Consider the following 24,147-nt stretch of genomic DNA (forward strand, 5'->3'; position numbering starts at 1 on the left):
TTGGATTTGTTTTTAATTTTTTGTTTGCTCTTGTTTTTGGTTTTGATGTGTTGTGTGTTTTGTTCTCTTTTTTCTTTTTATTGCCTTGTACTGTTTAATTCCTTTTTTGTTTTTCTTTTTTCTTTTTTCCTCTGTAAATTTGAATTCTCAATAAATATCATTTCTAAAAAAAAGAGAGAAAAGGCATTTTAATAACAATGATAGGTAATGTGTGAGTGAGATGATGACATAGATAAAAGGAGGAACTAAACTGAGTACAAGTAAGTAAAACTGGGCCAAAACTAACAAAATGAATTTCAATAGGGACAAATGTAAGGTTCAACACTTAGGCATGAAGAATCAGCTGTACTAATATAATATGGGGTACAACAATTTAAGATGGATATTGAAAAGATGGAATGTGTGTAGAGGAGGGCTACCAAGATGGAAAACCAAGCCTTACGAGGAATGGTGGAGGGAGTTGGTTATGTGTCACCTGGATAAGAGGGGACTGAGAGGAGATACAATAGCCATGTTCAAAAGGCTGTCACATGGAGGATGGAACAAGCTTGTTTTCTCCTTCTTCAGAGGGTAGGGCCTGAACCAATGGCTTTAAGTTATGAGAAATGAGATTCAGACTAAACATCAGGAAGAACTTTCTGACAGAAAGAGTTGTTCAGCAGTAGAATGGACTCCCTCAGAAGGCGGTGGACTCTCCTTCCTTGGAGGTTTTTAAGAAGAGGTTGGATAGCCATCGGTCACAGATGCTTTAGTTGATATTCTTGAATTGCAGGGGTTTGAAATAGATGAGCCTTGGGGTACTTTCCAATCCCAAGAATGAAAAAAGATTGAAATATTGTGTAGTGTAGTAGTTAAGAATTTCGTGGAAGGGTTCAGGAGTCCAGAGTTCAAATCCTCACTCAGCTATGAAGCCCTGGGCCAGTCATCCACTGTCAGCCTAACCTAACTCACACAGTTGTGAGGCTAAAGTGGGGAGTGAGAGAACCATGGACACCACCCTGGGAATGTAAATAAATAAATAAGGTCCATTTGTGAGGTGGAAACAACAAATGTCCCTCAACTTAGAAATGACACCTGATGTTTAGAAAATAAGGTAGTTTAGTCTACTTCGGTGCTGTATAGAAGTGGGTGAATTATGCCAAGGGAGTGAAACAGACCAAGAAAGCAAAATACAAATATTCATGGAGATATGCATGAAACATTAAAACATTTGAATTCTTGTTAGAATACAAAATAATCAGCTTGTTTTCCATCTTCTTTTTTTTTAGTTACAACATTTATATACTGCCTTTTCTAATGCATATTGCATGGCATTTGCAATATCAGTTTAAAAGAGAGGGTTTGGTACCCAGTGATGACATCCTGTTTGTGCAACAGACATCTGTTCTACCAAATGGAGCTTCCCTTTTTTCTCCTCCATCCCTCAAGCCCCCTGTGTGCTTTCCCAGAATTGTTCAGGAGGGATGGGGAACCCTCTGGAGCAGAGTGGGGGGAGCACAGGGGGATGCGGGGTGAGGGGAGGAGAGGAAGAAGAAGTCCCATCCTGGGGGAACTTTTCCTATAAATACAAAGACAGAGAAGCACTAAGACGCTTAAAACCAACAGTGAGAGCTGCCTGACAAAACTGCCAGTGCTGAAAAAGTGTACGAGAGATAAAAGTAAGGACAATCAGCCATTCTGTCCATCTTCTATCTCCATCAGCAGAGTATGTGACGAGTTCATACTATGGAGTTTATAGAAAGGCCAAAAGTCACAGAATAGACTGCTCGATAGAAGAACAAAAAGTGGCCAATGTGAAGAGCCTGCTGAGCAGGAAATTGGGGTGGGCCCTGATCCTGGGAAGGATAATGGTATGTGAGAGGATAAAAGAGCAAATAAGTAAGTTAGAAGAGCAGTTCTTGTCTGCAAATCAGTGCAGAACTTGGGGGTCATATTCAGCCTGGGTCAACTTTGTAGGTCAAGTCTGACTGACTATTTTCAAGGTGAAGCAACCTTATGAATGCTCCAGCATGCATTACTATCTTAAGTAATTGCTCCAACAAAAGTGATTTTTGTTTCTACACTTCTTTTTCATGTTTATCATTGTACATTGTGTTCAATTTCTATGAAATAATAATAATGATCCTGATCTTCTGACCAGTTTCTTAGACTACTTTTCTCACAAATTTAAGCCACTTACACTGCAATCCTACATACAGTAAAATGGGAATGAGGCCCACTGAGCTCAGTGGAGCGTGCATATTTGTTTGTTTGTTTGTTTTGTCAGCTACTTTATCTTGCCCTAGACAACCCAAAACAAACAATCACACATAGATACATTAAAACAAAGAGGAAAAAGAAATACATATCCTACCCACTTCTAAAAGGCCACAGATAGTTAAAGGCCAATAGCTTGGTTATAGAGGAAACTTTTTGCTTGGCACCCATAGATACATAATGATGGCACCAGGCGAGCCTCCCTGGGGAGAGCACCCACAAATGAGGAGCCACTACAGAAAAGGCTCGTTTTGTGTTGTCACCATTCGAACCTCTTTTGGAGGGGGCACATGAAGAAGGGCCTCAGATGATGATCACAGGGTCCAGGTTGGTTCATATGGGAGAGAGGCAGTCCTTGAGGTATTGTTGTCATGAACTTGCATTATTTAGGTGTATGGGCCACATCTGACCTGCCAATGTTTTTCTGGGATGGAGGGGAGCATTTTCAAGGAAAGCCTTGGTGGGTTGGTTATAGCCAGGTGTATTCCACTGTCACTTTGATCAGGTGTCAGTTAACTCTAGCTGGGGACAATTATTTGATAAAAAAAAAATCAACAGTTCTTATTTTGCAAAATATATATCCATACAAGACAAACATGTTGCTCACAAAAAGGACTTTAGAACGGCATTTTCACCACAGCTTTTCTAACATAAATTCACTTTGGAACACTACATGGGAAGTTCTATGTTGAAGTCAAAGGTGCAAGATTTCATTATCAAGACATTCCAAACCATTCTGACAAATTTAATAGAGTTGAAAAGTCACCCTAATGAAAATTTTTCTTAATTTAGGAAGTCAGTCCCACTTAGAGATGGATTACTGATGCTGACTTATTCCCTGAACTTTAGCTTAGATTTTGTTTTTAACTATGCTCACTTTTACAAAGCCATGGCTCAGTGGATTATAATGACTCGGGCATTCAGGCATACAGTGGGCACTCACGTTTTAGGTTACCCTGCGCCCTTTGAGAGGTTGAGAAGATAAGTGTCTTGCTATGTTTAAAATCAACTGGTCCAATTAGAGGTAGATCTATTATCTTTGCTCCTGAAATAAATGTTTAATAAATAAAAAAACACCGTGGTAGCAGTGAGAAGGAGTTCTAAAATTACTCCAGAATAAGGAGCTTTCTCTTTTTAAAATGTAAACATTGACAGTGAACCCGAGAATGGAAATACTGTGTTGCATGCTGCCATAATTAACCACCATGAACTCTTCACTTGCTGATGATTCACATTCTTCTGTGGATGCAAAATACACACTATTGAACACTCAGGCTCTTGCATGGAAAAGGCTTTCTATCGATTTTGTATATGACCAAATGTGTTCTTGTAGACCTACTGAGTTTTTGGTGAGCCCTGTATACTGATACAGTGGTACCTCGGGTTAAGAACTTAATTCGTTCCGGAGGTCTGTTCTTAACCTGAAACTGTTCTTAACCTGAGGTACCACTTTAGCTAATGGGGCCTCCCACTGCCACCGCGCCGCCACCACCGATTTCTGTTCTCATCCTGAAGCAAAGTTCTTAACCCGAGGTACTATTTCTGGGTTAGTGGAGTCTGTAACCTGAAGCGTCTGTAACCCAAGGTACACTATTGTTCTGTCTGCTTCTGCCGTTTATATTCATGCAAATATTTGCTTAGTTCCAAACTAGACCCAGACAGTATATTATTTTAATAGCAGCTCCAATGGGACTGCTGAGAAAGGTTGAGGTTTTTGGTCCATGAGGTTAAATCTCCCTCCATGCTACAGTCCAAATACGGGGGCAGGGGGGAACCTTACCCAAATAGGGGAACTGTGCAAGTAGGCATTATTCTTAAAGCTTGGATCTGTAACAAACTCTCAACCAAGCCTATCTCATACTGTTGTTGTGAACATAAAAAGAACAGGGGGAAGAACACTGTATGCAATTCTGAATTCCCTGAGGGGAAGGGGAACATAAATATATAAATAACACAAAGAGTTTATATGCGATCTATGTTTGGAAGGCAAGAACGTGGTAGAGAAGAATATTTTCATGACTATCCTTATAACTGGACATCCCCCCCCAAAAAAAAAACACCTAAAAAGAAACGGGCTTAGGCTTTTGCATTTGAGGTTTAATTCATTTAGGGTCAAATATTAATTTTGAATCTGTGTTCTTGTTTAGGTTATATCAATGAACTTTGTTCCACTGGAGCCACTGAATTAAAGAACCTTTACTCTTTCAGACATTGCTGTTAGCTTATAGTAATGCAATATGGACTATGCAGCACTACATCATGCTAGGTTGACAAACATTTTGGTTTTCGAACGCCGTAAACCCGGAAGTAAGTGCTTCGGTTTTCAAACATGCCTCGGAAGTCAAACATGCCGTGTGGTTTCTACTGAGTGCAAGATCCTGAGGCCTAGCTGTTGGCTATTAAGTTTTTGGTTTTTGAACATTTCAGAACTTGAATGGTCTTCCGGAATGGGTTAGGTTCAAAAACTGAGGTACCGCTGTACTTTGGACAACTGGGTTCAGGGCCTACTTCCATTATGAATTTACCACATGAGCTTAGTATGATAATGCATGTTTACACACGTTTTTAAAAAAATAAAAAATAAACTGTTTAATATTTTGCAGATAAAAATATACTATCGTTGATAGTACTGTGCATAAATGTATTTCTTTATTAGTAGAAACACTTCTTTTTCGACATTGCATTACCACATGGAAGAAATGTAGCATGACATTTCCCACTTCCCTTTCCTACAGTCACCTGTATATGTGTATGTGTGTGAAGAGACACACTCTTTCGCTGTCTTTGACATAAGAGACCTTTGCTCGTACTATGCAGAAACACACCTCTGAAAAAGAACAACTGTGTTCATTTGGAAGAGTCTCACACACACATTTAAATGGAAGTGTGAAAGAAATCAAGCTGTGATCATATGTTCACATTTTAATTAAAAATGGGCCAAGCATCTCATCTGAACAAAATATTGTTAATGACCGATTCCCTTGATCTGCAGAAAATGAAAGCATTAGATCTGTTTAGTAAGGCTAATGGGAAATTCAAAAAATAGAAACTAATCAGCATGTGCTAATAGATTTTAAACAAAGAAGTTAGCTTCTTCTACTCTGTTCTAAGCAGTGATACAAGTTTAATGTAGTCTGTATTATTATTATTATTTAAAAAACCTATAGAACTCCTCGTACAAAATTAATTCTTTAATAGCAAGAATGAAGAACCCGTGCAGCTCTCTTCAGGCCCAGCCAACATGGTCAGGGATGATGGGATTTGTAGTTCAACAATATTCAAAAGATCCCTATCCCTGCTACGTATATAGAAAAATACTCCAGTGAATAAAAGCCCCCTGCCGTTAGGCAACCTAGTCTTGGCTCAGGGGCAGCTCAGAGCTCATCCAGCCACAAGTGCAATAGGAATAGGAATAGGAAACCCCAAACTCCAGTGTTTCCTACAGAAACCATGTCAATGATTAGACATCACATTCTGGGACCTGGTTTTTCAGACTAGTTTTTCAGACTAGTACATTCTGGTGTCAAATACATATATGTATGCTCATCTGTGATATCCACATTGTTACCCATGTTAGCTGTTCTGAGAAGATAAACATTTATTAAGCAGGCATGTTACAAATAAGTTAAATAAATAAATAAATAAATAAATAGTCTGCTGCAAGATACACTGGTATTTTCCGAAGCCATTTGTAGTATGTGGAGCTGCCCTTAGATGGAAGAACTGGTCTTTAGATACAATAGTATGCTTTTTTTCCTGAATCAAACTGCAGTGTATACTTCTCTGAACAGAGGCCAAAGACTATACACAGCCTTCATTCGCCTCTCTTATCTCGGTCATTCTACTGTTCATACCCCATTCAGTACATCTCATAAAAGAAAAGTCTACAAACAATTCACACAAAAGCATCTACTGTTACAGAAAAGAGTGAAAAGGAGAGTTTAACCGAATTATAGCTTCAGCCTATAGGCCAACTATGGAAAAAAATAAAGAGAAGAAAGCAAATACAAGGGTAGATTTCATTGTACTCAGTCCCTCCAGTTTTCTTTAGAGGAATATTAAAATCATTAAATGAATTTATTTGTGTGCTTCTGAACTGACAGCATAATTAGGTCAAGTGAATTAGGTCCGCCTAATGACGTATTTGTCAATAGTGCCTCTAGAATACATCTTAGACTCTTATGATTTTCATTATATTGTTGAGTTGGGGGGGGAAGACCCCCCTGTAGTATCTACATTCAGTGAAGGGTTGAAATTTGAGCAAACTCCAAAATTCATCCTAAATTGTTTAGCAGGGGCTGGGAATAATCCTGACAAGCTTCCTCATGAGGCCAGCCAGACAATGGCTCTCTGGCGACTGTGTGGTTCAAGAAACAAAAGGCTGATAACAGCCTGGTTTGTTTGATAATAGTGTTGTTGTTTAGTCGTTTAACTGTGTCCAACTCTTTGTGACCCCATGGACCAGAGCACGCCAGGCACTCCTGTCTTCTACTGCCTCCCGCATTTTGGTCAAACGCATGCTGGTAGCTTCGAGAACACTATCCAACCATCTCGTCCTCTGTCGTCCCCTTCTCCTTGTGCCATCCATCTTTCCCAACATCAGGGGCTTTTCCATGGAGTCTTCTCTTCTCATGAGGTGGCCAAAGTACTGGAGTCTCAGCTTCACGATCTGTCCTTCTAGTGAGCACTCAGGGCTGATTTCCTGAAGAATGGATACGTTTGATCTTCTTGCAGTCCATGGGACTCTCAAGAGTCTCTTCCAGCACCATAATTCAAAAGCATCAATTCTTCGGTGATCAGCCTTCTTTATGGTCCAGCTCTCACGTCCATACATCACTACTGGGAAAACTATAGCTTTTACTATACGGACCTTTGTTGGCAAGGTGATGTCTCTGCTTTTTAAGATGCTGTCTAGGTTTGTCATTGCTTTTCTCCCAAGAAGCAGGCGTCTTTTAATTTTGTGGCTGCTGTCACCATCTGCAGTGATCATGGAGCCCAAGAAAGCAAAATCTCTCACTGCCTCCATTTCTTCCCCTTCTATTTGCCAGGAGGTGATGGGACCAGTGGCCATGATCTTCATTTTTTTGATGTTGAGCTTCAGACCATATAGTAAGCCATCAGCAAAACACAAGACCCTCTGCCCAGTAGCTTTTGTGGTAGGATGCCTGATGCAAGTAACAGGGGACACTGTCTTCTGCAATGTGCTTGAGTTACAGAGGTTGCTACAGTGACCAGAGGTGGCAGGGGGATGTTGGAAGTGTAAAGGGCGGAGCTGTTTTTGGCAAGTGCTGCTGGGAAGGAGAAGGAAGAAGTGGGGAGGACTCCCTGTGGGGACTGATGGGCAATAGCCATGCTTGCCGGCTGGAGCAGGCTGTTAAAGAGAAACATGGGATGTGCTTAGGATGCCGATGAAGGACAAGCCCCTCTTGATGTAAATTCTGTCAACTCTCTCCATCTAATTTCCCCTTGTTTTCCCCAAAGGAAACAGAAACCCTGGTTAATGCCAAGACCCCTGGAATCTTACATCGCACAGCAGATATTGGTGTCGCCTGTAACAATATGTTAATGATCTTTCTACTTATCTGCATGTAATTTGTATGGCAATAATACCACAGTTTAATAAAACTCCATTTAACTATGTGTAAAAGAGTCTTCTCCCTATCTCAGAGCAGATTTTAATGAGCTTTGAAATCAGTTGCCACAATTTCACTGCCAATAAAATATATACTATTAAACCTGAGGTTAATTTGGATCAAAACAGAATTCCAAATTCCAGTTGAACAGGCTTATTAAAGACATTTGAGTAAATAAAATTATTAGCAACAATAAGTGAGAGAAAAAAATATTCCTGCTAATTAAAGAGGCAATTATATTCTATTTGTGTGGTTTTTTCTAAGCACACCTTGGGGTGTATAAACTAAAAATACAAATATTTGTCATTGGGGAAACACTGTGTAGATATGAAATGTGTCGTCCTTTGTGATTATCTCCTTCGCAATTCATTGAGAGGATTAAAGCGTGTGTGTGTGAGAGAGAGGAGGGGAAGCGTGGAAAGAGGGAGTTAGACAGAAACAGAAAGCACAAAAAGCAGATGGTGTTGTCTTAAAAATAAAAAATGAAAGCACACAACAAAACATAAATCCTGAAGTTTAAAAGTTGAAGGCAATGACTTCCTGTATCCAGCTATTAAGATCCTGATTTAGATTCATGGAGCAGCATTCAAAGAACCACACAACTAGGGAAGCTCTGGGTTTGTGTTCAAACAGCAGCAATCTCATGCCACATAACAACTCAAAATTGAACCCAGGAAGCCTTTTAAAAGGGGTTTATTATGGGAGACTACTGTTCAAGGGGGGGATCTCACTGGCTGTACTCAAATTCTTAGGCACTCCTAAATTAGACTCTTTGGATCCCAATCATGATGCCCAGCTTCAAGATATGAATAAAACTACCCACTTAGTAATGTGCAGTGAAATATTAGGAGTCTGGAGCTCAAGTACATTTCTTTTAGATTTTAAATCTCGGTTTACCTGTATATTTTATTGTACAATTTTTTAAAAAATCCACTAATCTCAGATAGTCACAACATCATTAGTTTCCAAGTCTAATATTGGCGCTGGTGAACTGAAATACCATTAACTGTGAGCCATGGTAAAAGACTCAAGTCTTCAATGAAACAATTAAGAGGTTTAAAGAGAATTCAAAGGGATTTTGATGACCCTTCTGCCTAGAGTGAATCACTCCCAATCTATCTTTATTTAGGAATATAGGAAGCAGATGCACACCATTGATATATTTCGCTCCGTATTGTCTACGCCTGTGAGCCATGGAATCCAGACAGAGGACTTTCCTAGCCTCCTTGGAGATGCTGAGAAGGGAACCTTTCACATCCAACATAAATAGCATGTTCTTCAGTACTGAGCTTTAACTCTTCTATAACAGTATCCTCAACAAGGGGGTGGGGTAAAAAACAACAAACAACCCACCTTTCTGGCTCATAAATTTCATAATTTTTTTGTGAAGAAACCTTGTATGTAAGAAGTTACTGCCATGAGCACATCACGGAAACATAAAGAACTGTGCCCATATTGTACACCCACGTCCTATAGTTCAGTCCATTCCCACCACAGAGCCATGTTACTTAAGCATCATGACTTCATGTGAAAGAGGCATCAAGCGATTACTGGGGTGTGGGGCTGCACTCTTGGTCCCATCCATGGTCCTGGCCCCACCTCAGAAGCCACAAGTGTGTGTGGTCATCTGCAGTTGAAGAAGCCCATGTGCAAGGAGGGCAGGCATCTTCAAATCAGCCACCCATTCTAATGCATGGACATGTAGCAACATGCCCAACAGTTGGGCCAGGGCCCCAGGAACATGGCTCCACTCCCCACATTTTTCCTTTGCAGGTCAGTTTGAATTCAATACAGTCTGTAAAGGGAAATGTTTCATCTGACTTCATGATGATGTCATGTGACTGAGAGGTAGGCAGTCTTGTTCACCTTGCACATTGGCCCGCTGGGGATAAGTGATATTGTCGATGGCTCTCTTAAGTCCTATGAGCTGCTTTCTCTGTGTGTAGGTACTAGACATGGACACACCCATTTTTACTTTTTGATAAGTGTTTCACAGTTGTCAAATTAAATCTCATTCCATATTCCCCATGTATTGGGAAGTTAAATTATTTCAGTAATAGGATTATATGACGCTTATATCACAGTTAATGTACATTTATATGTATATATTTACATCTTCTTTTTTGCATCTTGGTCTATCTGATTTCTGTCCTCCAACATCCTTTTCTGGCAACATCTTTAACTCCCTTGAATAATTGTCTGTGTCTTCTGATTGCTTTTCCTTCCTGGTCAGCCACGCTGCCTACTTTCTCTATGACAGCAACCCAATCACTGTTGCTGTAATCTAAGTTCCATAAAGACTGTCTCTGCATATCTATGTACATGAACTTATGAACACATAATTACATTAAAAAGAATTCTGTGCTGTGTAGACTCAGAAAATACCTTTAGTGGGTAAAAAACAAGGGAAAGAATTCAGGTTAGTTTTGTTGTAGTAGTGGTTATCAAAAAAGGTTTATTTTTTTAACAATATACAGAAGTCATGTATGGGGGAATTTAACATTTTCTTTAATAATTTAGCTTGCTACTGTTACTTGCTGGCTGATGGAGCCTAATGCTTGAGCAAAATCTGTGCTGAACTTTCCAGAGGTGCCAATGGACCATGCAGAAGTCACAGCTCTGAGAAGGTGCAAGGGCACTCATTAAAAAAGTTTCGTACACTTTCACATCCAACAAAGGAAAACTATGAAAGTTTTGATAAATTGAGGCCAGCAAATTGTCACTTTCAGCTGAAAAGTTACAACAAAGGAAGAAATGAGAACTAAGAATGATAGGAAAGGGAGAAGTGCAGACCTTCACCTTTCTTATTGTTACCTTGAAGAAAGAAATGTTTTGTTCCTCTCCTATCAGAATTTCTCTGCTAATGTTCTTGTCCACCTTCTCACATTTTGATATTCAGACAAAAAATATGGAACTTTCCCTTAAGATCAGCCTCCATACCAGTGGACTCGAAAATGATCCAAATAACACAATTTTTATATAAAAAGGGGGATATTAGAAATTACAGGCCACTTAGCTTAATATCTGTTTGGGTAAAATTTGTAGAAACCATTGTTAAAGACAGAATTACCAAGCATGTAGAAGAACAAGTCTTGCTGAAGAAGAACCAGCATGGTTGCTGCAATGGCTAGTCATGTCTAGCTAAACCTTTGGAGATCTTTGAGGGTCTTACTAAGCATATGGATAGGGAGGATCTAGGAGACACTGTGCATTTTGACTTTCAAATACTTTCAATAATCTGTGTTTCCAAAGACTCAAGAGTAAGCTTAGCACTCAGGGGAGCAGTAACTTGTTAAAGACTGGGAAACAGTGAGTAAGTAGCAATACATTAACAGTTCTTACAATGACAGGATGTAAGAAGTGAAGTTCCCTAAGGAACAGTATTAAGACTTGTGCTTTTTAACTTGTCTATAAATGATCTGGATTTAATCAAGAATAATCACTATGTGACCAGGCTAATAGCTACAGCTGTAAATAACTATGTGTGTAATGATAGGGTACATCACATGGCACTATACATTAATACAAGTATTTGTACACAGGTCTGCTATTTTAATATAGAGCATATTAAAAAAATGCTACTGCATTTCACTTCAAGTAGAAAAAATATGGGCAAAACTGGAATTTAACAGAAGCAAAAGAAGTCAATGAGAACGTTGGAATTACTCAAATAAATTTTTCACAGCCTTGAAATTTTTAAACTCATGATCTTGAGAAGTGGAGAAGGAACTGATAGAGCAAAAGTGCTGCTGCCTGTTAGTTCTACATAGTGTTAATGTGGTTTCAGCTGAAGTGAGAAGCAACAAGAAAAAGATATCCAAGCAATTCTGCTGAGTGCCCTGAAATTTTGCATGCATTTTCATATCTCAATAGATACTGCAAAATGTGATGACTGGAAGCATGAAGGGAAATCTATGCCTTTGATTTCTGTCACTTCACCCATTAGCCAGAAATAGAGTTGAAGTGATTAATTAAAGTTAGCAGCTAAGGAATCAATCTCATTGGTCCACTAAGTAATACAAGTACGTCATCAAGAGAAGAGATCAATTTTTATTTATTTTGCTTTTATGGTGAAACTGTCTTCGAAAGCTTGCGCTGTCCTGATAATCTTGCATTGTCTCAGCTCTAAAAGCCAAAGCCCACAGAGGTCTATTTAATAAAATGAAAATGAACATGAACTTTCTGGTTGATGAGGACGTAATACAATGTTTAGGTAGGAGGACAACTTGGGTGATGGGGGTGAGGAGGGAAAAAAGGGGGTGAAGATTCCAACTGAGATTCAGAACAGAAGGCAGTTTAATGTTTCACATAAGAGAAAACTAGGATCTGTATGACCAGTATCAGATACTACTTAAAGAAGGTTGTAATAACTATGGTCTGGTTTGTATGACACTGTAAGCCGAAGAACAATCTTACGGTGTGTTCTTGGATAGAATTTTTAGTTAGCAAGGGGCTAACTTAGTTAGTTAGAGCTTAACCAGCAGCCCAGATTCAGATGACATGCTAAGCCAAATGTTGGCTTAGCTCAGCATTGTGCAAGAGTAAAAAAGGCTGGGAAGCAGCAGCAAACAACTGTCCAGGAGTCTGCACATTCATGCTGCCTTGATAAGTCATAGTTTGGTATACTCCGTGGTATGTACCACTTCACTGTCTAAATCTGTTGCTTCAAAATGCAGAGCTACAACAACAAAACTGTTATTCACCTAGATTGCTAAAGTCCCCGTTTAAAAATTATTATTGCAAAATGATTTAAAATATTTCCAAGTATTGCCAAATTTACATTCCACCTCCAGAAAGCATAAGACAAACTGAAGCACTGGAATAGGCTAATGAACTGGGAATGAGAAAACACTTCTTGCTTAAAGCCTGCTCTGTGGACTTTTGTACATCTCCCCAAGACATATATGGCCTTTGTCTTTATTATATTCAATTCTATAATAGAGAGCATGACTTTACTGCGTAGGAGTATTTAATTTTCTAGCTGAGGTTCCACCTAGCCCCACTGAAAGGCAACGGCAGTGAAAACAGTTGCACATGACACTGTACCGCCATGAGAACCTTCCCACATGAGTTTTACCACAACTGTATGATTAGAGTTTCTCTCTAAGGTCTCTCTAAAGTCATACTCATTTCTTAGTATGCACAACACCAGCTTGGATTGCTGCAAACTCTCTTACCTATTTTGAGATAGAAAAACTCCCCTCTGAGAAGTCTGTCAATCAAGCACATTCCCCACCAGGTTAAAATTAATTACAGAACCAGAACCAAAACCTCCCTTCAAAAGTAGAGCATCCAGCCCCTAGTTACGCCTCATTAATATCAAATGTGGAACTTCTTCAAGTTTTCAAAGAGAGTGAAGGAAAGGCTTGAGAGGCATCAAAACTAATCCCCCTATAAAATAGACTTTAAGCACTGCTGTTTTTCTAGAAAAACAGGTGCCTGAACTCATCATGAACTTCTCTCTTGTTCTCTCAGAATGGCAATAACACCCACCTGAGCTCCTGTGGGCAATGGCTGGAAAAAAGCCCTGGCTCGAGGTATGGTTAGGAGACCACCAACAACTTTCTGAACTACAGTGGTACCTCTGGTTATGTACTTAATTCATTCCGAAGGTCCGTTCTTAACCTGAAACTGTTCTCATCCTGAAGCAAAGTTCTTAACGCGAGGTACTATTTCTGGATTAGCAGAGTCTGTAACCTGAATCGTATGTAATCCGAAGTACCACTGTATTTAAAACATGGGGTCATTTGGTGATACAAGAAGTTATGAATGAAAGTCTCCTGTGGTTCAAAATTAGGATTCAAGATTTTTTTGCTACTAACAATGCATATCATCAAACTAAATGAACCAAACAACAGAAGAATTGTCTGCTGAATACATTAGTAGAACATTTTAAATGCATGTGAAACTTTTTGGATAATAAAATATTTTGACTTAACATTATGCACCACTTTTAATATCCCATATAGGTCATCTGTTAGCAATCAATAGGTAGTCTTTATTTGTTAGTGTGTAATGCAGCAGTTACAACACCAGTTCAGTCACTTAGGTTTAGGTAAAGAGCTTCTACTGTTTGTCTTGTTTGACAATGTACCATGGAAGAAAAATAAAAGAGGTGACACATGCAATTTTCTCCTCCACATCCTCATGGGAGATGCACTTTTCTGCTGATGATGCTGGAGCTCCTGGCTATTTGTGTTTAGTAGCGATCAAACTCAGAATTCAGAAGTTTTCCAAATCTGTATTTCCAACACATATCTGGCCCCTGTAGGTAAAGGGGATACATTTCTCCTCAGATACCAAAAGATGGACCATTAGGTAAAATTATCCTTGTCCAGTTAAAGAGTGGGATTCAGGTTGAATAAACAATGACCTGATTTATTTAACCTAATATATTAAAAGGTGAAAATAATAGGCTTAAGTTTCCCTGTAAAACTGACAAACGTACAACTTAGAAAATATTTATGCCATTTTGGCATAAAAGCGGTGTACAGATGAATAAATAAAGACATAAAAGTTAGAATGCTCTTGTACATGCAATAGCCAGATTACCTAGAGTCAACTTCAACCAGATTATCATTTTGTATCATTTAAATTATCTGATCCAGCAGCTCTACTTTATTTTGGCATGTTTCTTCAATCATCTCACCATTTTTGAAATGATTTTGCTTCTACTTTCCCAGGCTTCTCCTGCAGGAGAAAATAACAACCATTGGGTACACCCAATGATCTTTAGACTTCTTTTATATTAATGAACAGCAGCCCACTATGTCACATGGCATTGCTGTTGATACTTGAGGGGTTTGTGACATGACATGGATTTCAGCCGTTTGTTTTTTCAAAAAGAGTAAAAAAAAAATCAATGAAATAGTGAAAGCTCCTTCCAGGTGCCCCAGTAGCTCCTTGGATCGTGCCAAGATTTGATAAACAGTGTTCCAGCATTAATCACTTAGAAATAAACAAAAAAGGGGTTACCTTTTGCTTTGCCGTAGTGTTTCAGTGCCTTTCTTCCAGCTAATGACAGCCTTGGGAGAGGCCTCTGGCTTGCATCCAATCGCAACTTGGCCTCCCACTTGGACAACCGACGTTTTTTTCACAGGATGCTTGGAAAAGTCAGGGGCCGAAACTACAAGTAAGTTAAATTGAAAAGTGGGTGTAGAAATATGTGGCAGAGCAGTTCAAAGAAAACGAACTAATGAGTTTTAATTCTTTAGCTTTGAAATGTATGGGTCTTTCCTCTTGGCATGTCTCCTCCATGACTCCCTGCCTCCCTTTCATTCTCAGAACTTAGTTGTTTATAACATTCCAATCTTCCCATTTGAAGGAATAGTTAACTTACCTAATACTCTTAACTCGGCATTGGAATAGATGGAATCGTATTGGTTTTCTGCAACGCACTGATAGAAGCCAGAGTCTGAAATGTTCAACATAGTTATAGTAAGAGTTCCATTTTCGATTTGAAATCTTTCCTAAAAAAAGAAGGAAGAAAGGAAGCCAATATTAATACCATGAAAACCATGTTTAAAATGTTTTTATTTTATTTAGTTTAAGGAGAAAGAGAAGTTGTCTCTGCTAGAGTGAAGAAAGAGCATATGTCTGTGTACACAGCCTCTGTGTCAGGGTTGTCAAATTCAAATCCCTAGGGGCCACACCTGTAGTTCTGCCCTCTGACACATTAGGTTTACCTGAATCAGCCGCCAATACAATTCCAGTGCACCACCCTGTATTTCCGTCATAAATACCAGACATTATTCCTTTTAACCTGGGTTCTAGATCAGCAGGAAGGCTGGGAGTATGATGACACTTTGTACAAGCGAACCCCTGACATGATTCAGTATATTTTAGGAGTCGGCATGGGGTGTTGCAGGTTGTATTGAGGATCCTTTGAGGATCTGCTATATGTGGCCTGAGTTATGATAACTTTGTTATATGTGTTAAAAGACTTGCTGGCCAAAGAATGCAATAGCCTTTTGACTGCTGCTGATGCAGTAATCAGTTTTGTGTGTGAAAGTCTGAATGGGTACTCTGAACTTATCTGAAAAACAAGAGCTCCCACGTACATATGAGCAAGTGATATTTCCAACTGAATTGGGAACTGTGGAGTGTTCCAGTCAGAGGCACCGGTACTTCTGAATACCAGCTTCTGGAGGCTGCAGAAGGGCATAGGGGTCTTGTACTTGAATTCTGCTTGCAGGTTTCCACAGACATTGGGCTGCCCCTGAGGGAACAGGATGCTGGACTAGATGGGCCATTGGCCTGTTCCAGCAGGCTCTTAACAGTTTTAAACCAAACTATTAGCCATGCTTCTTTTAGAATACGCCATTCTATCTCCCATCTTCCTGGTTTTCTGTTTCATTCTTCTTTGTCAGTCAGTCAGAATTCTATAGTCCCTGAGCTCTGGTAGTTTTCCCACCCTAAATCAAGGGTGCTGATACCTGCCTCTTGTGCATGGGTGGTGCTGTTTGGCCACATCAGGTTTCACACTCGAGAAAACGTGTTCTCCTTCATGGAGAGCACGTGTTGCGGTGGGGTCTAACAAGACACCTCCTCCAGGTTACTGGGTGGAACTGTTTGGGTGGCCATGATTGTGATTGGGCCAAGTCAGGTTGTTGGGGAGATTTTGATGTTACCATTTAGAGGGTTGGCCCAAAGGTTATATATTCTTGGCACACAATTTTTTCAGCCTCTATTGCTGCGTGATTTATTTAGGGGGTGGCTTGGGGACCCCAACACTCAAATAAGGACGAAACATATTTTCAATTCATTGTTTTGCATGAGACAACAATTATGTTCACCCAATGCCACACACACACACACACACACACACACACACACACACCTGATCTCTGCACTCTACACAAGTAGTGTCTCAAAGCCAGTGAGCACCCTAATTCCACAGGCTCCAAATATAGGAGTGTAGGGAATTGCATTATATCGAGTCAGATCATTGGCCCATCTAGCTCATTACTGTCTACACCAGGGTTTCCCAAACTTGGTTCTCCAGCTGTTTTTGGACTACAACTCCCATCACCCCTAGCTAGCAAGACCAGTGGTCAGGGATGATGGGAACTGTAGTCCAAAAACAGCTGGAGAGCCAAGTTTGGGAAGCACTGGTCTACACTGATAGGCAGCGGTTCTGCAGGATTCCAGGCAGGAGTCCCACACAACACTACCTAGAGATGGTAGGGATTGATCCTAGGACCTTCTGCATGCAAAGCAGATGCTCTATTGCTGAGTTACAGTCCTGTCTCTTTACTTGTGGAGATTGTATTCACCAAATATGCAGGCATTGGGGTCAAGGCCAGCGTCTCTCTCTCTCTCTCTCTCTCTCTCTCTCTCTCTCTCCTCTCTCTCTCTCTCTCTCACACACACGTTTGTTTTCTAACTATTGGTCCTGCCCCCCCATGTTTTCAAGCTGTTTTTATTTTATCTGGAAGCCAACTTGAGTCCCTTTCAGGGAAAAAGGTGGGATATAAAGAAATATGATAATATTGGCTGGCTCAGTCCTGCTGTCTCTTCCATGTGTCAGATTTGTGGAGGGATTTGAGTAAAGACTTCTAACATTCCCTTCTGTTGAAATGAATAGAAAGGACTGAATGCGCAAGATGTCTGTGTGATCATCATGATGTGTGTAGCTCTGGTTCTGGGCATATGTGTTAAGAATCAAATGTGCATAACTGCAGAGTTTTTTAATAGTTTAAGATGATGCCAATCGAGAGAGAGAGAGAGTAGGGTAGCTGAAGAAAGGGTGACTCCTACTGATCTTTTTTAAACCGATTCTTCAGCACTCTGGATTTTCCTTAGAGGATTCTCCCTCAAGTATTGACCCATCCCAACCTTGCTTAGCTTAAAAAATTGATGAGGACACAGCCTCAGGTTGTATGGATGGTACACAGCAATCTAATTAACAACATTCCATTACTTCTCCACTTTTTACTTCCACAGAGCTTGCTGCAAATATCTTCTGCATACTTAGTTCAACCTGCAGGCTGTTGCTGTCCTCAGAGTGAATCTTACTCCTTCTCTCTATTTTCCACCCACCGACCCACAAAATCATATGAATGTGAAACACATCAGCATAGGCATTTTATTTCAAATGGAAACTCTACTTCCCAATCCTTTTCAGCTGCTTTTCTTTTGAGTCATATAACCAATCTGATAAATAATCACCCACAAATAAAAAAAGCAATGGACAAATGAATGGACGTTGTACTCTGGCTTGATAAAGGTGTGTAAAACACAGATATTTTGTTGCAGTGCTACTAGGCATTCTCCTTCAAACCACGGAGTGGAAATGGTGGATGGTGAGATATTGTTCACTTTTGTCATGCTAAAATTTGGAATCACTCAATGGAACCAGTTGCTGATTGATTCAAAAGAGAGTTAGATTTTCAAAGCTACAAAAGAAAAGCAGGAAAGCTTCACAAAAAGCAGAATTGGTTACAAATTTTGAGCTGAAGCCAAAATGAACCCCAGATCTTACCTCTGATGCAAGGGGCTGGCCATTTTTAAACCAGCTATATGAGGGGCTTGGCTTCCCAGTTGCTTCACATTCCCAAACCAATGTGTCATAAAGAGAAAGAGAGGCATTCTCAATGCTTTTATTCCATTCAGGGGGTGCTGTTATCAATGGGGAAAAAACCACGAAATTATTGTAACTTTATTGTAGGTGCCTTTACCCTAAAACTTTGGAACAAGAGACAAATTAATAACATAAATTCAAATAAATAAGCTTATTAGAACAGCCTACTGTATACTTCTTCAGGTGAAATGTTGTGTGTTAAAGACTGCATTATGAAGGTGGTCATTTCTCTGCTGTTGACTTTCTTTGTCTGTGACATTTATGTGTTATATGAGGAATTAGTACAGAAATATACATTTAACAGTGGGTATACAGCATAATAAAACCTAAAACCCCATTTGGAATGGCAGCAACCAGGAAATCTATGCTAAGACATATGCACACATTACCCTTCACTCTGACTTTAGTGCATTTTCACCCTGGTCTTTGAATCCATGTATACAACGTCACCCACAATTACCCACAGTCCACTGGGATGTATCATGGAGGAGCATCCCACTTCCCACCCAGCTACCACTTGCAGCCTGCCCACTACAATCCCCTTCATGTTTTCTTAGAATTCAGCCCCATTAAATTCAAATTCAGCCCCTTGTAAGTAGATTAGGATCTCATTCATTTTAAAACAAGAGGAGGCAGTGAAGGGGGTGGGGGAGAGATGCAGACTAATCTCCGCAAACAAGAATAGGGGGGATCTGTCTCACTCGCTCATTTTGATTATGGGAAGTGCCAACACCAGATGGAGTGGAAACACATCATATGTGACGTGTGTATTAGGATTTGTAAAATCAAAATGAAATGCGGCAAGGTAAAAAACAAACAAACAAAAAAACCAGTCTCAATGTATTTTAAGGCTGTAATGTGTGCTACCCTGGGTTGTATCCCATTGTGACACCTGCTGATATAATGTGTTCCTTGATCAAGCAGAGGTTTCTGTTAGCAGAATGAGGCAGGGGTATGATTTTTGCTCATCTCCCTTCACTCTGCAGTCCCCCTGCCCTCCAAAATCTGCTCCATAAGGCTGGGGGAATCTTTTAAACAGCATGATAGGTAGGAATAGTCTAATAACTGAGAAGGAAATGGGAGGTTCATGAAAATTGCATCCTACACCTACATTATTTTGTCTCATTACCCCTCTACTGAAAGATCCTCCTTTCCGTGGAGAAACACAATTGGAGAGTATCTTCTTTGTAAGCATTTGACCTTAGCTTTGCTTTCTGGCATATGCAACATAATTTTGGAGTATAAGGAAAGAGCATAATTTTAAAGGTTTGAATACAAAGTGCTTTCCTATACATCAATTGACTTTTATTGGTTACATAGAATCATAGAATTGTAATGCAGGAATCTTTTGCCCAACTTGTGGCCCGAACGCATGACTCTGAGAATAAGAAACATGCTCTATGAACTGAGCTATTATGTTCAGTAATGGAGCTTTATGGAAATATAAGCCTGACCCATAGACTGTGGTGGGTGGGGTGGAAATAGAAAATCAGAATATAAAAGTGAATGCTCTTCCAAATCCCTGCCCCCTGCAATAATTTCCCAGCTCCTTCTCCCAGCCCAATTATCAATCCATCCACTTCTTTTCCTTGCTTTGAACACTGAACTGTTTTAAGTATGGGTGGCTCTGAATGGTGGCAAATGTGGGTATTTTCTCAGGTACCAATAAAAGGTCCACTGCCACAAGGTTTCTATTTCCATTTTGTACCGGTTTCGCTCGACCTTTCCAAATCTTTATATAATTATCTTGAAATAAAATATATAAAGAAATAAAAAAATTGTCCAGTAGCATCTTAGAGACCAACTAGGTTTGTTCTTGGTATAAGCTTTCATGTCCATGCACTGAGAACAAACTTACTTGGTCTCTAAGGTGCTACTGGACATTTTAAAAAACATATACTCGTATTTTTTGCTCTATAAGATGCACCAGACCATAAGACACACCTAGTTTTTGGAGGAAGAAAACAAGAAAAAATAATATTCTGAATCTCAGAAGCCAGAACAGCAAGAGGGATCGCTGCGCAGCAATCCCTCTTGCTGTTCTGGCTTCTGGGATAGCTGTGCAGCCTGCATTCGTGCCATAAGATGCACACACATTTCCCCTTACTTTTTGGGAGGGGAAAAGTGAGTCTTATAGAGCAAAAAATATGGTATATATTTTGACTGTGTAAGACCAACACGGCTACCTACCTGTATCTTGAAATAGATTAAGATTCCTTGCAGTCAGCCATATCCCTAAATATTTCACCTTTTTGCCTAATTCTTTGTTTACCTTCCCCGTTTCTAGAAGGACGTGCTGGCAGTGCCTTTTCCAAGAAGCCCACCACCACCACTGGGATCTTCTTCCTTGTTTAGTCCTGTCTTTCCCAACCTGTTGCCCTCTATCTGTCTGGGAACTCAACTTCCATAACCCCCAAACAGCATGGCCCATGGTCAGGAGTCATGGGATTATAGCCTGAAAATCTGCTGGGCACAAAGGGAGCTCTGCCACGGATAAACAGGGGGGAGAGGAGATGACAAAATTTCTCTCTGCCACTTAATATTTTCTATGTATGAAACCACTTTCCCCCTCCATTTTTCTTTGTATTTACCTTTGTATCCCTAGGATGCTATGAGCTACATTTTTAGTCTACCACTGATGCATAATATTTCATATTCACTGAATTCTGAACTACATTTTAGCTCACCAGTCATTTTATTATTTTTGTCCTTGATTTCTTCCTGTGAGGACTAAATAAAGGGTGTAAGTAGTATTTCTCAATAATGCTGGTATTCTATCTGGAAATAATTCAATTTTCTCACCATATATAAGCAGCTGGCCTTTTGCAGCATTCCTTCCCCGAATGTTTCCTGCAATGCATTCGTAGGAGCCTTCATCTTCTTGCTGAAAGTCTGGGATTTCAAGGATTCCTTTGGATGTGTGGATTTTTCTAGCCAATGGGCTACCATCAGGTTTCCTCCAGATGATACTGGGAACTGGACTAAATGAATATAAGCCATTAGACAATGTAAGAGCCTACATAATCCTTTTTATATGAAGGGAGAAAGTAAATCCTTGAACTTTTGAAATTATCAGCAACCACCAAAAAACTTAAGAAGTTATTGTTCTGAAATGATCCCAAACATTTCTGTGAGTTTTAGCCTTTTAGATAATTGTGGGATTAACACTACACACACACACATGATTTTTAAGTCCTTTCTACAGATCAGTCATATTTGATGCGAGACTTTGCTATTATATAGTATAAGGTGTGTGTGTGGGGGGGTTCCATTTCAAACTGAAATACACAACTAATCCTAAAAGCTGTCAAGGCTCCATTTTCCAAATGTTTGGTGCTACTGAGAGCCTGTGAGGTGTAGTGGTTAGAGTCTCGGTCTAATATCTGGGAGATACAGGTTTCAAATCTCCCCCTTGGCCATGAAGCTAACTGTGTGACCTTAGGCCAGTCACTGCCTCTCAGCTTAACCTCACAGTGTTTGTTGTGGAGATTACATGACGATGGGGAGAACCATGTGCCTCATCTTGAGCTCCTCAGAGAAAAAGGTGGGATGTGAATGCAATAAGTAAATAATTTGTAGGGAAATTGAAAAGGGGGAGCAGCTGTTTGCAGTCATTGCACAAAACAGACTTGAGAAGGAATCCAGAAATATACTTTTACTCGTATGGTAGAATTTCCAAAAAGCTCTAACGTTGCAATTGTAAATTGCCAAAAGGTTCTAACACAGTAAAGACTGTAAATTGTAAAGACAGTTGACGTTATCCAGGCATGAGATTTGATAGGATACAGCTTACTTTGTCAGGTGTAAACTGCAATACATGGATTTCCACACACACACACACACACACACACACACACACACATGCTTGCAAACATCACATGAAGCATGATATTTTATTTTCACAATAAGCCTGCTTAACGACAAGATCTAGGAGTAGAGATCCTAGAAGCCTTGCTACTGCTGCTGAGATGCACTTGGAATGTCTAAGAGGAAGCAAAGCACAGCGTTGAAGGTGCCTTAAAGATAATCTAACTCAAATCCATCCCCTCAGGCAGGAACAAGAAATGTGAATCTGCAGAGAGAATAGCGCAGAGAAGGAAACCACACACAAACTTGCCTCATACTGGTTGCATTTTACAACAAACAAAAGCTTTACTCTGTTTGAGTGGATCACTACAAATCAAACCTATGGAACATTAGACATGACACTAAAAGAGGAAGCTGAGAATTATAAATTACAAGCAAAAGGCAAAGGAGTGATGAGCAGAAGGAGGGGACTAGAGACACTGGAATAAGGAAAACTTTTATCGACTAGGGAGAGCAATGCTTTGTTTTGCATTTTTATAGCTTTTTATCATTTTAATTTATATTTAGATCAATGTTCTTTATATGATAAAACACTCAAGTGTGAACATGGCTATAAATACTTCTAGAGTTTCTGGCAACATCAGAAAACACACAAGGCTCACTTTCTTGATTTATTATGTCACCAGAACACTTTGAAATATTAATAGTCTTGCATTTCACGGCAGCCTTTCATGCTCCTGCAAAGGAAAATAAGCTGCTTTGCTGCAGCAGAAAGACTGAAAAATGCCTTCAGAACAGCTTTTAACAGAGACTTTGAGGCAGTGTTGGCAATAACACTGTTGCCGCCGCCACCACCACAGAAAGAGATATGCAAAGTTTCAGATGCGATTCAAATCTATCCGACACAAACTGTTCTGATTCATGTAAATAATAGCAATAAAAGGTGTTGGTTGGGTAGATGGTGGCCATTGTCTGGCTTTCCATCTTTTATTGAGCAACTTGGGGCTTTGAGTTTGCACAATCCACTTCCAGTGTGCAGTAGGAAGTAGGCACATGGGCCTGTGTCCCACTGCATGGAATCAGCTGCAGGTTTTACCAGTGTTTGAATCCTGAATAATATTGTATAGAAGAAGTGGTTCCCAACTGGTGATTCATGGACCACAGGGGGGCCTTGTAACCCACCCAAGGGGGTCTGTGGCACCATTCACATAACAAAAACTACCATAGAGATAACAAAATTGTCAAAAGCAGGAGGTCCATGGCTTTGCTTTTAAAAAACGGGGGTGTGTGTGTGTGTGTGTCAGCCTACACTTGAGTAGGCATGTTCTCTCCCTCCTGGTCGATCGTTCGGGAGCTTCAAAAACTTTCTTCAGCCCGAACATCACAACGACCGATGCCAACAGACACCAGCACACTTAGGAATCCACAGAGTTTGCGCATCTTGCGTGACAGACCTCAGCAACTCAGCATTTTGGCTAATCTACTTTATTTACATATAAACACAAACGGAGCACTGCAACATGGCTCCCTCTCTCTAGCATCAGACAGCAAAGAGAAAAAGAACAAAGGACAATAGTCCCACTTCACAGAACACAGTAATACAAACTTCCTGTCTTCGTCACTTCCCACTTTGTGGAGTCAAAACATATACCGTCATGTGAAAGACAACAATCCCATGACTGCAATCATGGAGCAGGACTTCTAACACTTAGCTAATTGGGAACCACTGCTATATGGAGATAGAAACCAATAAGCAGAAGGAATATTATTCTTGTAGCAGGTGTGCATTTGTTTTTCTCCTTCCTCAAGGAAGACTGACTCCCAAAGGGAGCAGGTTGAGGGGAGGACCATGTGGGGGGCCTGATGGAT

The 24,147-nt window shown here is 40.0% G+C and overlaps 1 protein-coding gene across 7 annotated transcripts in view; it reads right to left on the minus strand.

Annotated features, from left to right (window-relative positions):
* CNTN6 (contactin 6) overlaps positions 1 to 24,147 on the minus strand; it is a 193,842-nt gene that overhangs the window by 41,422 nt on the left and 128,273 nt on the right. For all 7 annotated transcript variants that reach the window (XR_014522923.1, XR_014522924.1, XM_083491366.1 and 4 more), the window contains 4 exons: positions 21,274 to 21,452; positions 18,373 to 18,509; positions 15,229 to 15,358; positions 14,865 to 15,015 (listed from right to left, as the gene is read on the minus strand). Coding sequence is in view for 5 of the 7 variants with exons in the window: in XM_083491366.1 (XP_083347492.1) it covers positions 14,865 to 15,015; positions 15,229 to 15,358; positions 18,373 to 18,509; positions 21,274 to 21,452 (597 nt within the window). In the remaining 2 variants the exon portion in view is untranslated. The remainder of the gene's footprint in view (positions 1 to 14,864; positions 15,016 to 15,228; positions 15,359 to 18,372; positions 18,510 to 21,273; positions 21,453 to 24,147) is intronic.

Source organism: Podarcis liolepis (assembly GCF_965112155.1).
Source record: "Podarcis liolepis genome assembly, chromosome: 2".
In the NCBI taxonomy this organism is placed as follows: domain Eukaryota; kingdom Metazoa; phylum Chordata; class Lepidosauria; order Squamata; family Lacertidae; genus Podarcis; species Podarcis liolepis.